General features: G+C 27.8%; 1 protein-coding gene across 4 annotated transcripts in view; it reads left to right on the forward strand.

Annotated features, from left to right (window-relative positions):
• The window catches only part of SK (small conductance calcium-activated potassium channel), a 106,660-nt gene extending 92,504 nt beyond the window's left edge, over positions 1–14,156 (forward strand). For all 4 annotated transcript variants that reach the window (XM_067263590.1, XM_067263589.1, XM_067263591.1 and 1 more), the window contains 5 exons: positions 8,706–8,841; positions 10,695–10,805; positions 11,716–11,843; positions 12,327–12,396; positions 12,580–14,156. In XM_067263590.1, coding sequence (XP_067119691.1) covers positions 8,706–8,841; positions 10,695–10,805; positions 11,716–11,843; positions 12,327–12,396; positions 12,580–12,918 — 784 coding nt within the window. In that variant the 3' untranslated portion in view covers positions 12,919–14,156. The remainder of the gene's footprint in view (positions 1–8,705; positions 8,842–10,694; positions 10,806–11,715; positions 11,844–12,326; positions 12,397–12,579) is intronic.
• Positions 14,157–15,630: the final 1,474 nt, after the last annotated feature.

The following is a 15,630-nucleotide window of genomic DNA, read 5'->3' on the forward strand; positions in this document are numbered from 1 at the left end:
TTATTAAATGTTGGAAGAAAAAAAAAATAATAATAATAATAAAAAGCGTTAATGTGTTCAGGTAATGGCCCGCATAATGGTGTCACATTTTTCATTCAAAATATTAAGTAAATTCTTTGTATTATACAAACATTAGACATTACTTTTATTGTTTTCTATCCTGAAATTAGTTCATTCATCACTATAAAAGCTTCGTTTTTTTAATGTTTACACCTTCTCCAATGGTTTTAAAATACGAAATAAATATCCTAAGTATCTTAATTTCATCTAATTATAACTTTTTATTTGTGTCTTGGAGGCCAGTGGCGCGTTATCCTATGGGCAAAAAAGGATCCCCACCAACGGGGACCCTCAAATTCTAATTTGGTTAGTACTCGTCATCAGTGGATTCACTAATTCAAATTTGCCAAGGCCCCATGAAGATATATTGGAGGCGTATATTACTTGTATTTTTCCAGGATTTAGTTGGATCTGTCACTATATACTGTATTTTCAATTTTCTATTGGGATTCGATCTCTATTTTCACCTTCAAAAATAAAAAGGAAAGAAAATGCCTATCTTCTATTTCGAAACTGTATTCTGTTCTCGAATATTATGCTTTTTTTTCACTGTAACAATACTTCTTACATGCGATGAACGTTTCTGATTCGCTTGCACATTTTATTTTATTTTATTTTTTCTATGATCAATAAATTTGCTTTTTTCTTCCTCCCTCTACTTATAGTCTTTTAAAAAGATTCTTTCCTTTATATCTAACATTTATATAACGCATCCTACTCTTGAAAACCCATCAAAATCTCTATCAAAACGTATCTGATCAACGAAAACTTTGTTATAAAATTAATATATTTGAATAATTTATTTTGTTTTCTCGATTTTCTTTTGATTTTTTATTATTATTATATATTTAATTTCGACTATTTATCTACTCGTTGTATAGAGGAGGAACTTATTGTCTACGCGACATCTCATGTATCATCGATAAATAAATAAATAAACTGTAATATATTAAGCATTAAAAAGTTTAGAATTTAAAGGAGGCATTACAACAATAAACTGGATAGAAAAATTGTAAAATGTACGAGAATATATTAAGAAGATTAGGATACAAAAAGAAGTTTAGGGATTCCTCTTTGATATATTAGGAAATTTTTACATTGTAGCCTATTTAATATGTCAAGAACCCTCTGTAGTTCCATAGAAACACGTATAAACTGAGCTTCTTCCTTTATAATTATACAAAATAAATCGTTATAGACTACGTAGAGCAGCCTTTACTATAGTCTAAATAATAGAAAATATATTTATGTATATATATAAATACAGTAGAGAATACATCTGAAGATCCTGATCACTAGCTAATTTCGGGTCCATTTGAATATTATAAATGGAATTTTAATATACAATTATCTGGGATGACTTAAGTGCTTCAAGTTTTCTTACAGGATAACCACCAACTGCACTAATCATCATTAAGATAATCACGTTCTTAACGAATTGGCATTAAGAGAATTACGACTTTTATACTAAATGATCATTAAGAAAGTCGTGTCTTTTACCAAATTTCTACAGTTAAAACCTGTTCAAAATGGCACCGGTTTACACAGGTTTTACATTATAAGTGATGTTCGATTTTAGATAATTCACCCATTTTATTTTGATTTTTTTGAATTATTTTCTATCCTTGGAATGAAATTACGAGCGTAAAATATATATATATATATATAAATATATATATATATATAAAGAATGTTTATTTAGGATATAAAAATATGTAGTTTTTATTGTAAATTGTGTAAGTACGGGAACGAATGAATACACAATAATAACACGGGTTTTAGCATTAAAATAATCTCCTTATTCGGGGGGAGCAATCATTGTTTTTTAAATCTACCTTTCCTTTGTTCGTAACAGAAGACTTACGAGCATATTAAGCTGTTACGACCAATTTTAAAAGATCGTTTAGCCAATTTTAATGGGTAAAATGCGAGATTAGAATAAAAAAATCCCCATAAAAAATTGGGAAAAATTAAGTCAATTTTATCGTTTTATCATATATATATATTTTTTTTTTATTTATAATTTAATTTAAAAAATGTCCAGTTTTATATACGTATAATCCGTGATATTAAAACTTGTTACACGTAATCATCGAGTGTCAAATTGCTCCAAAAAATTGGATATGAAATATGAAGGGCAAACATCTACGCGATCAGAAAGTAATTTAATTTTATAGCAGCAATTTTAAATAAAATATATCACATAACTAAGCTTATATAATTAAAATGTTTAATTTTATGCTCTTCAATACAAATTACAACCATATTTTTTAAATGAGAATTTTTTAAATTATTTTACCGAATTTATTATTAGTTTTTTTCTTTTAATCAATAGTCGTATGAAATTAAAAGGATAAACTTTGTTATTTTATGTTCACACACGTGCGGGGGTGGACTAAACGTTAGTTAATCGCGGATTAAGTTAAAAGGTTTTTGAGCAATAAATTATTCAAATAAAATAGAAATTTAATATTTTCTGTGGTTTACTGACTTCTGTGTAAGTATTCGTACTAAAATCTATAATATAAAGAGAATTCGTGACGATCTTAAATATTCTGGAATATATTCTGGAGAGGGATCAGGAGAGGCTGGAGTTCCAGCTTCTCCTGATCCCTTCTATATAAAAAGTGTCACGAAATTTTTTAAAAGTTCTTTGTGTAAATTCGAAATTGTATCAATTTATCGTTTTTCCAGTGATTATTATTAAATTTAATTTTAGTTTTTTTTTAATTAAAATTTCCTTTTTCTTCCTGAATCCATCGGTAAAACTGGTTATAATCTCTTGCCAAAATTCCATTGTTTACGTAAATCCGACGCATTTTTAAGGTTAAATACCAAGTTTTTACTGTTTTAATTCAATTATATACTTTAATTTTGGAAATTTTTCCTTTTTTTCTACCGAAAAATCGGTTCTAATAACGATAGATTCCCTCTTTTACGACCGTCGTAAATCGAGTTCTAAACTCCATAGACTCGGCGTTATAAGCTGATGTTTTGTTCCTGGAAATTTGAACTTTGAGCTTTATAGAACTGCACCGAAATGGACGATAAAAAGTACGATACTTAAATACGGCACGTCTTACGCTAATATTATAATAGATAATTTATATCAGTCGCGAAAGCGTGGATTTTATAACAAATGGTCGTAAAGCGGGGGAGACGATAACGTTTATTAATTGAAAATTTAGATATCAAAGGCCCCTCCTAATTGTTTGGTATTATCACGTGATTTATGCCTTTATCTGTAACTAAACTTACGCTAGATTAATTCTGGAAAACTTCTTTAATTCTAAGTGTAAATATATGAAAGAACGTAACAAAGTTTTGGTTTCTGTTCTTTAATAAGCGACGTAACAGATTAGTGGCCAAAAATAAGTGAAGATAGGTGTGTTTGCCGGTGAAATCGTGATTGATCGATAGAGTACTTTTTCTGATCGGTGTGATTGATCGAACTCCAACTATTCACAATATAAAAGATTTAGTCAGTCACAACCTATCAATCTAGGAAGAATATAGACGTCTGTTACACCCACTATAAATTCTCCTACTTAATCAGTCAATCCTTTACCTTTATTCAAGTTTATTAAGGCCTTAAAGGCCTACGTAAATTTTATAATAAGAAAGAAAAATCAGTGTGTTGGAGTAATAGAAATCGTAAAAAGTCTGTTGATCATATTGATATCAATGATGCGATGTATCTCATCATCAATAATGCATCAGGATGTGACGTTATCTAACATCTTGATTATTCACATAAATTTCTTATTCTTTTGCCTCTTGTTTTCACCATGTAATCATTGATTTTTATATTTTAGCGACATGCAAATACGACTTTTTGAAAAGGTCAAAGGAGTACAAATTCAATCAAAAGAGGATAAAGTAAGGCATTAACTTTAAACTTACGATTTATGGAGATGGATTATCTCTACCGCAGAGGACGATAATATGTTAAATATACATTGTTATATATATGACTTTTGTTCAGTATTTAATATATTTAATAACTACAATGAGATTTTTCAACTCGGTTTGATTTGCACATAAGCTAAACAATCTACACCTCAGGGCCTCACATTTTTACACGTATCACTATTTAAATATTATAAAAGAGGAGAGAGAAAGGGCCTTTTATGTATTATAGCTTAGGACCACAACAATAAGTCCAGCCTTGCAAGGATGTGCAACAAGCGAGATTTATTGATATCAATCGATTATTTAGGTATCAGGTATGCCTTTTGAAGTAAACAAAGATATTCATAAGAGATACACAAAGTTAGGGCCTTCATAATTATAAATTTTCTTTAGAAAGTGACAATCCTATAGAAATTTTGTTCGCATGTTTACCTAAATGCGCTTTCAATAACCATGCAAACATAATTTCTGTAAGATCTCCACTTCTTATTGGATGATAAGAGTATACTGAATGATTATTGAAAGATCCTTTCAATAATCATACAGTCTCACTTATATAAAATCGATATTTAGGAAGCGTAAACACTAACGACGATAAAAATACACAGAGAGACGACGTTGAAATATATTATATTTGAACAGAGAAAATTCGAATGCATACAAATTAAGATAAAAACCGGAATTAAATGTTTAATTTATCACAAATTACAATATTTTTCTTTTTCTCTCCAATATCCTTCCTCGTACAATTAATTCTACTGAAATATAACCTTTCACTTCCCTTGTCTTCATCGCAGTTATGATTAATCATAATATATTTGGATGAATTAAAGTATACCTGAACGTGTGTACCTCGTATCTTAATATAATACAGACATGTAATTATATAGGCCTACATGATACACCCTTTCTTCCTAAGAGGAAAGGAAGATGCTCGGGATGAGGAGGAAGAAGCATCCTGTAGATATTAATTTAAAAGATAGGATTTTATTAGTATTTAAATATCGAAATGGATGATTTTCAGAGATGCAAACCGTATCGTGATTAGTTAGATTTCCCTTCTCTACTATCTATTTTCCTGCCAAGAGTTTTAATACTCGTTTCCACTTCTATCTACTCAGTGGAACCAATGTGTATCGTCCTTTAAAATCATAGAAAAATGCTGGAAAACCCCCAAAAAAATCGTTAAAAAAGAGTTATTAAGCCACCCCACGAAGAATAGCAACGAATTTTATCATATTCTACAAAATATAGGCCTATAAATCTATAAACTTATATAAAACGATTAAAAATATTTAAATTTGAATTTTTTAAAACTGATTATTTAAAGTGATAAATTAAATAAGTAAAAATTCTCTTTGTTTATTTTTAAAGTTAACTTTAAATTAAACTTTTTATTTAATTGAGAATTAAAAAAAAACTTTTTAAATTGTAGTTTAATGTGTTAAGTTTGTTGTTTTTTAAATATTTCTCCTCTATTTTACAAATTAAAAGTGCATTTAAATAACACAACTGGACTGAATTTTATTATTTTTTATTATTCTAAATAAAATAAACACTAAATTAAGTAAATTACTTTATTATTATTTTTTTATTATAAATTTTAATTAAACTTTTTAAAATTGATTAACTTAATATAAGAAAATTAATTATTCTTTACTTTTATGCGAGTTTTCTAGCTTATAAAAATTAAGAAAATTATTATTATTATTATTATAAACAGCCTCTAATTAGCATATAATTAATATAATCTATCGTATAGATTATATATTATTAAATTTTAATTAAAAATATATATATTATTTTTTAAACTTTAATATGAAAGTTGCGTGAGTTGTAGCTTTAAATTATTCTCTCGAGATTTTTATTCGACAAATTTTCTTATTTTTTTAAGCGTGAAAGTCCGTATTTAACGCTAATTTAAACACGTATATATATATATACATTTTTTAAAAATTATTAAAATTAAGTGGAAGCAACTTATCATTTTTGCTCTTGGTCTTCTTTATGGAAATTCGTTATCATTCTTTATATAAATCGAGGATTTGTATAGGAGAGTGCATTAATTTCTCTGTAAAATAATTCCCAAGATGTATTTGAAATATCACAACACTCAGATTTGTGCTTTTATCTCGTTAGTTGCACTGCTATCAAGGGAACATTTCTGTTATTAAATGTTTACTCTCATCTTTCCACTGAACAACTCTTGAAGTGACTAAACTCTTCTTTTATTTCTTTTCCTAGTATTTTCTACTTTCATTCAGTTGTTTATATATATATATATAGGCCTAACTGTACCCACACCACTAAATAATTTAATATTTTTTTCCTTTCTTAACGTCACTCCAGGCGATCTAGCGACAGACTTACGTCGATTTTTCTGTCTTTATATTAAAAAATCTCTGCTTAAAGATGATAAACATTAAATAAGATAAGGTACAAAATCATTTTCTTTAATAAAATTATAATATATATGTTAAAATCGAGAAGAAAATGAATTTTTTTTTGTTGTTTCTTTGATCTTCTCTCCCTCCCTCCATCTTCTTATCTTATTCTATAAAGGAGAGATCCTATTTAATGACGGTTAAGGAAGCAGTGAAGTGTGACGTTTCAGCAGCTGTTCCATCATTTGTTAATTAATTAAAGGATGCGAGTTTATTAATCGTAGTTGACAAGTTTTATTATCTTCCTGACAGTCAGATGGTAAACAACTTTGTGAGATTCTGCACTTCTTACTTATAGTAGATTGCTTGTCCTTTCATGTTAGCCTATATTACTTTACCATAATTATATTATTCGAAAGAAATGACAAACTTACATTTTGACTTATCCAACTAAGTTTTAACACGACTTATCATTGATTAAATCGAATTTATCTGTACTTTTTGACCCCAAAAACTTAATTTTTCTTTTACTCTGGAAAGAGCGCATCCCACTTCAAATTCTGTATTAAAATTTAATCAATTAATAAATAATTTGAAGTAGAATGACTTTTTGTCGAGCATAAATTTAATAAATCGAAATATATTTTACTGTACTACACTTTAATTACGATTTAAGTACGTCTATTCCGCTTAAGATAGCGCTAAATTGCTTAAATTTCTTAATTTATTAGGTTAAATTTAACGATTGGAGAGAGAATATAAATTCTTTTAAGTTAATTTTTAGCATTTCTGTAAGGTTTAAAACATTTTTTTTCGGGCGAAGTTTTGCCTAATAAGCTGGAAAGTTGAGCGAATAAAGAAGGATGGAGAAAATTGTTTATCAGACAAAATACATAAAGGAACTTATCTCGCGTATAAAGCACGAAATATCCAGTTATTCTCAAGTAAATATCGAATTTACTTTGAGTTACGATCACCTTTATTATGACACAAACTTCTTCCCTTACGCCATATCCGGTCAGTATGTCAAACTTGAATGGAGCTTCCTCCAGATTTCGATATCTCTAATGTCTCCAGGTTTACTCAATAGATAGCACCTAAAAGAAAAACCTCTTACTGTCGCCTCGTGCTATACATTTTATCTTTATGATGCAAAGGCAAGCAATTTATCACCAAATTTGAATTTTATGTAATGTATTTTTCCTCCTTCTTAATGTACGACGATGACAACATAATCGTGACGTATCGAAAATTAAGACAAACGTCGACAGAATATTTTTTTACACTTAAAAGAAACAAAAAACTCATCAACGAGGTGCGTAACTTTCACGGCAAAAAAAGTTAGAATTATGCTTAGCGCCATAATAATTGTAAATGCTAATAACGAGTAAAACATCACGACCTCTATCTCTCCACCCATTCGACCTTTAACCACCAAAATTTAACAGCATTTATGTCCCTAATATTCAAACCTTCCTGCGAAATTTCAGAAATTTTCGACAAAAGGAACAGGAGTTATTAAGCTTTAAAGTAGACAAACAGAATCGTGCCCCCCACACACACACTAACAGAAAAAAACCTTCCAACGTCCCCGAGTCAAAACTGTAAAAATATTGGGGGTCATATCGTCATACTTTTCCTCTGTTATATATAACAGTAATATAACTAGGCATGTGAATATATTACTTAATATAAAAGGTGTAATCGAGGGGGGATGCGATTATTTATACACGCATTTTCTTAGTTTTGACGTCAAAGATAGATTCGTAAAGTGAATTTCCATCAACAAAATGATGACAAAGTGCCGCTTTACACACGTTTCCACTGTTTTTCCCCTCCTCCTTCCCCCTATTCTCCTACTAACAATTTTTGTATCAAGTGTCGAAGTAGAAGGGGGGATAGAGAAAGGAAAAGAAAGAGAGAGAGAGAAAGTAATTCACTGATGTGATGTAAAATCGTTCTTACTCCTATCCGAACGTTGATATGACGAGATCAAAATTGATTTTTGTTATGCTTTAAGTCTTTGTTTTTTACTATTTCTTTATGTGGAATAATGTTATCAGATTGCTGAAAGATTTCTTTTGTTATAAAGGAAAGGATAAGGGCAACTATTCTCTACTTAAACCTATTTTAAAGGTCGTAATTTCCTAACTATTAATAAACAAAGGAACCGTCTCCATTAAATGTACTTAAGGACCCAATAAAAGTCTAAAATTAACTCCTTTATACGGACCAAAGTTAAAGGACGTTTATACGAAAGGAAAAATATTTAATTTAAGGATATTTTTTGAATATAATAAAAGGAGAAAGTATATAGTTTTTACGAAAATGAATTATTCTGTGTTTCAGGTACCACGATGAAGACCATGCCAACCTGCTGAATACAATGTGGTTGACAGCTATAACATTCCTATCTGTAGGATACGGTGATATTGTACCGAATACATATTGTGGAAGAGGAATAGCTGTCAGTACAGGTCTCATGGTAAACATCACTTCATAGCAATTATTCGCGTGTATACTGTCACAATTTTAATTAATTAAACATTAAAACTTAATAAATTAATTAATCGACTGCATTTTTCTATATAATTCTCCTATATTTGGGGTTTCAAGTGTAGCGAAAAACGGGCTTAAGATAATACTATATTTAATAATACTACTATGTAACTATTAAATACTAATAATAATACTAAATGCTACTGAATGCTACTAAATGCTACTGAATGCTACTAAATATTAATAAATGCTACTAAATGCTACTGAATACTATTGAATACTACTAAATACTAATAAATGCTACTGAATGCTACTGAATACTACTACATGCTACTAAATACTACTGAATACTACTAAATGCTACTGAATACTACCAAATACTACTAAATGCTTCTGAATACTACTAAATACTACTAAATACTAATAAATGCTACTGAATGCTACTAAATGCTACTAAATACTACTGAATACTACTGAATACTAATAACTACTACGAAATGCTATTAAATTCTAATAATATTACTAAATACTATAATACTACTAAATATCCATTAATTAAACATCAAAACTTCACAAATAAATTAATTACTGCAATTATTACTATTTTTTCCTATCAAAAAAACTGCATTTTTTCCTCTCATAATTCCCTAAATTTAGGGCTTATTGAAGCTAAATATGGGTTTAAAATAATAAAAGTCGAGCATAAAAACAAATAACAATATATAACATCTTATTTTAAATGTATATAAATTTAGAATATTAAGAAAATAAATTACAGTGTGGCGATTTTACTTTTGACAAAGTCATCGTTTAAGGACATTAAAATAAGTGAGAATTAACTTCAGATTTTTTGGAAACGTTCGACATAATTAAAATTATTTATCACTTAATACTAATTACTTTTTACTTATTTATTATCGTTGCTTACTTAGTTTAATAACTGTTAAAGGTACACATAAATTTCAATCACTTTTTAACAATTTATTATGCTATATTCTGTGTCACTACGTAATTATCATAAAATACTTTAAATTAAAAATTAAAAAAAATTTTTTAAATTATAAAATTAATAAAACCAACAAAAAATGCAATTAAAATTTCTAAAAAATTTCAATTTTGGGGGAAAAAAGTATTAAAAAATAGAGCTAACCGCATCGCCATCTGTTAACGCATTTTGCAACTATTATTAAGAATTTTTAAGGTTAATTCCCTGGTAAAATTCTTATTAATAATCTTTTACGCCTTGTTTGTAATTGAATGCTTAATTTACCGTCTCAAAAAAAATTTATACACGCTTTAAAACGCAAATTAACTTTGATAAAATGTAAATTTACATATTTTAAACACGTTAAATAATTACATTTTACATTGTCTGAGAGATGGTGACGATGCTATAAATCAGCAAACTGCTTGTCTATTCTGCTTTTTTTTTCTTTTAAATTATGGAAATTTTATATAATTAAAATTAATAAAAATGATTAAAATTTTAAAAGTTAACTGAGTTTACCCGCTTATTTTTCACTTTATCGCCAGAATAAATGCTCAAAAAGGAAGGAGAAGCATCAATAATAATTAATGACGTCAATAATTATCAGTTATTTACTATAATAATAGTCACAACTTAACAAATTCATCTAAAAAAATAAATAAATAAGTAAGTAAATTCTGTCAAGGATGGAAATTAACCCTCATAGATTATTATTGATTTATCATAAATTTAAGCATATTTTTCTTCTATTTTATAATAAATAATAATGAATTATTAAGTGTATTTTTTTTCATTCAAATGATAATTATTAAAATGGTGTTGTTGCTATAGTAACAATATACTTTGTCTAGGGTGCAGGATGTACCGCCTTAGTTGTAGCTGTGATAGCCCGAAAATTGGAGTTGACTAGGGCAGAAAAACACGTCCATAATTTTATGATGGACACGCAATTGACAAAACGGGTAAGTTTTTTCCCCTCCCCCTTACTTAAGAACATAATTTGTAGAATGTCAATCAATAAAATCGGATTTACTGTAAATTTGATTAGTGAAAGTTGATTTAAAAATTTTTGAAGGTAGTTGTTGTTATTATTATTATTTTTATTTATTTTCTTCCCATTCAACTACCGAAACTTTCAATTTTTTGAACGAATGACTTTTGTTTATTAAATCTTGGAAGTCAAAGTTAACTTAGGAAAGAAGAAGAAGAAGGGGGGAAAAGACGAGAAAACAAAACAAAAATAATAAAAAACATATATATGTAAGAAGAAAATCAATTTGAAATTTCATACTTTTTAAACGATAGATTTATTCAGAACAGAAACATTGAAGCAGAAAATAGAATCCCCAACTATAGGCCTATAATCCAATACACATTCCCAAAAGAGTTTCTACGGTATATTGAAAGAACAAGAAACTTTCAAGATGATCGAAACGACAAAAATGGCGGAGAAGAAAACAGTTTAAGAAAAGAAAAAGAAAACAAAATCTTGTTTGTACAACCCTCCACTTGAGCCAAACATAATTATTTTCTATACAGAAAAACTATGGAGATGAGATAAACTATGCTGCAATACATACCAAACTTTTCTCCATCCCTTAAAAAACTTCAATTTAATTTGCCGAATTTACATTAAAATAAAATAAGTATTAATTATAGATAAATTAAGTTTTATTTTGTTAAAAAATCACTCCAAATGACCTACAGCAATTTATAGATTCCTCCGGTTAAGTCGACCGATTCCTGGAGGATTAGGATCGGGATGTTTATGGGAATTTCAGAAAAATTAGTTAAAATTTTTATAATGATTATATTTTTTCTTTTTTTTTTAGATAAGTCTCTAATTTTGCACTCATTTCTTTTTGTGTACAGCTAAAAAATGCCGCAGCTAACGTCCTACGCGAAACTTGGTTGATTTATAAAAACACTAAACTGGTGAAAAGAGTTAACCAATCCAAAGTTAGAACACATCAAAGAAAATTCTTATTAGCCATTTATAGGTAAGTGTCGAAAGATAATTTTTCTTTCCTTAACAGAAATATTCGAGATGTGTCTTTTTTTTTCTTTATTTTTTTTTTTCTATTCTTTTGTTGGAAGACTTTGGCAGACTTACTTTTATCCCGAGGACAATATCAGTTCCAAAGATAGCTGTGTCAACAGTCAGCCTCCTAAATACGAATGTATGAAGTCAACGGATTCGTTCTTATGAGATTCCACACTTTTGACTAACAAAAGTTGTTTTCTGTTGCATTCGTCACTCCGTTTGAATTGAGTGAATGCAGCACACCTGCAACTTGCAAAGGAGAGATAAAGTCAGCAACACAACTCGATTCTTGCCTTTTTTTTCCTCTCTCCACTTCCTACTTTTCACTAAAAAATTTCCACGTCTCGCCTGTCAATAAAACATATTCTAATATAAATTAATAATATATATTTATTTATATTTTATTTAAAACTTTTAATAATTAAATAAATATTTACAGCCTTAGAAAAGTCAAAATGGACCAAAGGAAATTAATGGATAATGCTAACACTATAACAGACATGGCAAAGGTGAGGTGAAGTTCAATCATTACAATTAATTATAATGTTGTAAAGGAGTAAAACAGGAGTTTCAGAAATCATTAATTAAACGTGTATACGCGATTTTTGATTGATACAGACTAATTAAAATGAAATTTACTCGGAGATCGTTTTTAAATTTGATAGTTTTCTTTTTTTTTTCAAATTTCCTAGACTCAAAACAACGTTTACGAACTTGTTTCGGATATGAACCAACGACAGGAGGTGCTAGAAGAGCGGGTGTCGGTTCTCGAAGATAAGCTCACAGTAATACAAGAACAACTGGAAAACTTACCACAAGCGATCGCTAAATTGCTCCAACCACCAACAATGAGTCCGCAACCGGGTTCGGGCACGCTACAACTTCCAAACGAACAACGTCATACTCATCTTCACCCCGACGATGCAACGTCTATATCATCTCGACCTAGTTGGAATTCTGTAAACCTGGGGACAACGAGATCCGGTCTTGCACCACCTCTGGTACCAAGAGCTCTTTCCACCGAGAACTGAAAATATGAAGGAAGAGGATTAAAAAAACAGGAGAGAATAAAATAGAAAATTCTAGTCACTTTATAAAAAGACTCAGGAGAAACAAACCTCGTTAAGGGCAAGAAACAGACACCTCCATTTAAAGCACACAATTAGTTTCAGGGTGAAGATTTCTTGTCCATGGTATGCACCGTCCATGTACAAAAATACAAAAAAAAAAAAGATTATATGGATTGTTTAATTCCTTTTATTAGTTTGAATTCGTAGCTGGGTGTTACCTATGAGACTTGCCCTATAAAAAACAAATAATAATAACCCGAAGAATGAGATAAATGGTGTTTTTCGATTGTCGCGTTGAACAGTCTGTGGGTAACATTCAGAAAACAATGAAGGGGAAGGGTCTATAACTCCATATCTTCGCATATCTATCTTACTCACTCTATTATCTTTGTCTTATATATCACTAAATTATTTATTTCAAAACAGAACTGTTTAGATGAGAGAGAGAGAGGGAGCATGCTGTTACATCACGACATGTATCAAAAAATAATATAAAATAAAAAAAAATCTTAGATAGATACTAGCACAAAAATATAAGTAGAATAAAGAAAAACAAAATACCAGAGATAAACTAGAAAAAATATTTTAAAAAATAGAAAAAATTTAATTCAAAGTACGAATTTTAAAACAATGCAATAATAATAATAATTCACAAATAATTCACTTTTAATTTAAACGGCATTACTTACTGTACTTTATTCTGATTGGTTAACAATATACGGTATAGTTGCTAGTTAATTTAATGCTTAATACCCTTAACACGAATTAATTAATGTAATTAAATTTAATTTTTAATTATAATTTATCTAAATACATAGTTTATACGAAAAAAAAATTTTTAATTGTAACCCCCGCTGCAACGAACACTTTTCACACGAAGCAAGCGATCGTTCGGTAACTCCATCTGTCGGCGGAAAATGTAAAAATGGCGCGCGAACATTTTTTGGTATATAAATATATATATACATTAAAAAAAATAATAATAAAAATTTGTACTTCGAATATGTAAAATATATTATACATATATCATGTATAGAAACATTAAAAAAAGTGCTTCCACTTTAAATAATAATAATAATAATAATTTTGCAAATAATTTATAGTTTAAATTTTCAACAAATTCTTTTACACCCCAACTGAGTTTAATAAAAATATTTTGTTTTTCACTCCTTTAAAAAACAAAAAAAGAGAAAAAATTATATATATTGTTTATTTTGTAAGTGTTGTTGATGTGCAAAGTTTGCAAGAAAAAAAAATATGAAAAAAAATTATATATATTTGAAAAAATAAGAGCTGCGGAGATGAACTTCTCTATTTGTTACCCTAACGAGGATGAGAAAGTGTCTTGTACATACACAAATATATATATAAAGTATATATATATATATATGAATAAAGAAATAAAAATATATCTTTCCAAACTATTTGCCCAAGAAAATTATGTAAAATGCAAAATATTTATAGAGAGAGAAATAAAAAAAAACGTTGATTATTTAAAATTTTATTTATTGATCGTGGCTCCATCTATGGATATAAATGAGAGTTAACGAAACTAAATAGCTAAATATATATATATACACAATTATAATGAATAAATATTTAAATTTATTCTTATAATTAATAAATATTATTATAAATTTTTATGTCGTAATTGTTTTTTTAATATAAATTACGAAATTACCTTTTTTTTTACTGCTGGATACAGTTATAACATATAAAATTTTTTACGGATTAAAGTTATATGATTTATTATTTCGAATTATTTTTATTTTATTGTATTATTTATTTATTAATATGCGTTATAATTATGGTAGTAAAGAATAATTATGATTAATTAATTCGATTGTTATTTTTTTATTTGTGGCGCCATCTATAAATGATTGTTATAAATTTTTAATTATAATTATAATTTCTTTAATTTTTTTTATTTATCGAAAAATAAAATGCGATTTACATTATTTTAAAAAATAAAATTTATATAAAATAAATACAAGTTTTAATTTTAGTTACATTTTTGGTAAATTTTTATGCTGTCATATGCTGCCATCTATTGGAAAATGTTTTAAAAATTTTTAAAATTATTTTGTTTAAAAAAGTTTTTTTTAATTAAAAAAAAATTAAAATATTTATATTTCTATTTATTTATTTATTTTCATTTATTGTAATTTAAATTAAATATATGGTATACATTAGCGACGATAAATAATTAAATATTTTTGAAACTAGACGAAAGATGGCAGCACGAGTTTACATCACAGTTTTGATTTTTATTTAATTTATTTATTTATTTTATAGAAGGAAAAATTCAAAAAAATTTTATTGATTTAATTTATTCTTATATATATTAAAAATTTTATTGTTTAAATATATTTATATTTTAGGCACACAATATAATTTTAATTTTTAAAAAAATCATATATAAATTTTTCGAAATAAATGTACAAAATTTCTTATATCGATGGACATTTTTTTTTTTTGAATATATTCGTAGAAAAGTTTACCGTTTCGCGAAGAGGAAATTAATGTTTCGGATATTAAAACGTTACGTCACAAACAATAGGTACAAGTAAGACGACTTCCGGAATCGATAGAGCGAAACTCACGAGTGTATTTGTATAAAATATAATCTATTTGTACAAGACTTCATTCCACCCCGATTGACGAAGACGACGT

Source organism: Centruroides vittatus, unplaced genomic scaffold (genome assembly GCF_030686945.1).
Source record: "Centruroides vittatus isolate TY-2023 unplaced genomic scaffold, ASM3068694v2 contig_1787, whole genome shotgun sequence".
Taxonomy (NCBI): domain Eukaryota; kingdom Metazoa; phylum Arthropoda; class Arachnida; order Scorpiones; family Buthidae; genus Centruroides; species Centruroides vittatus.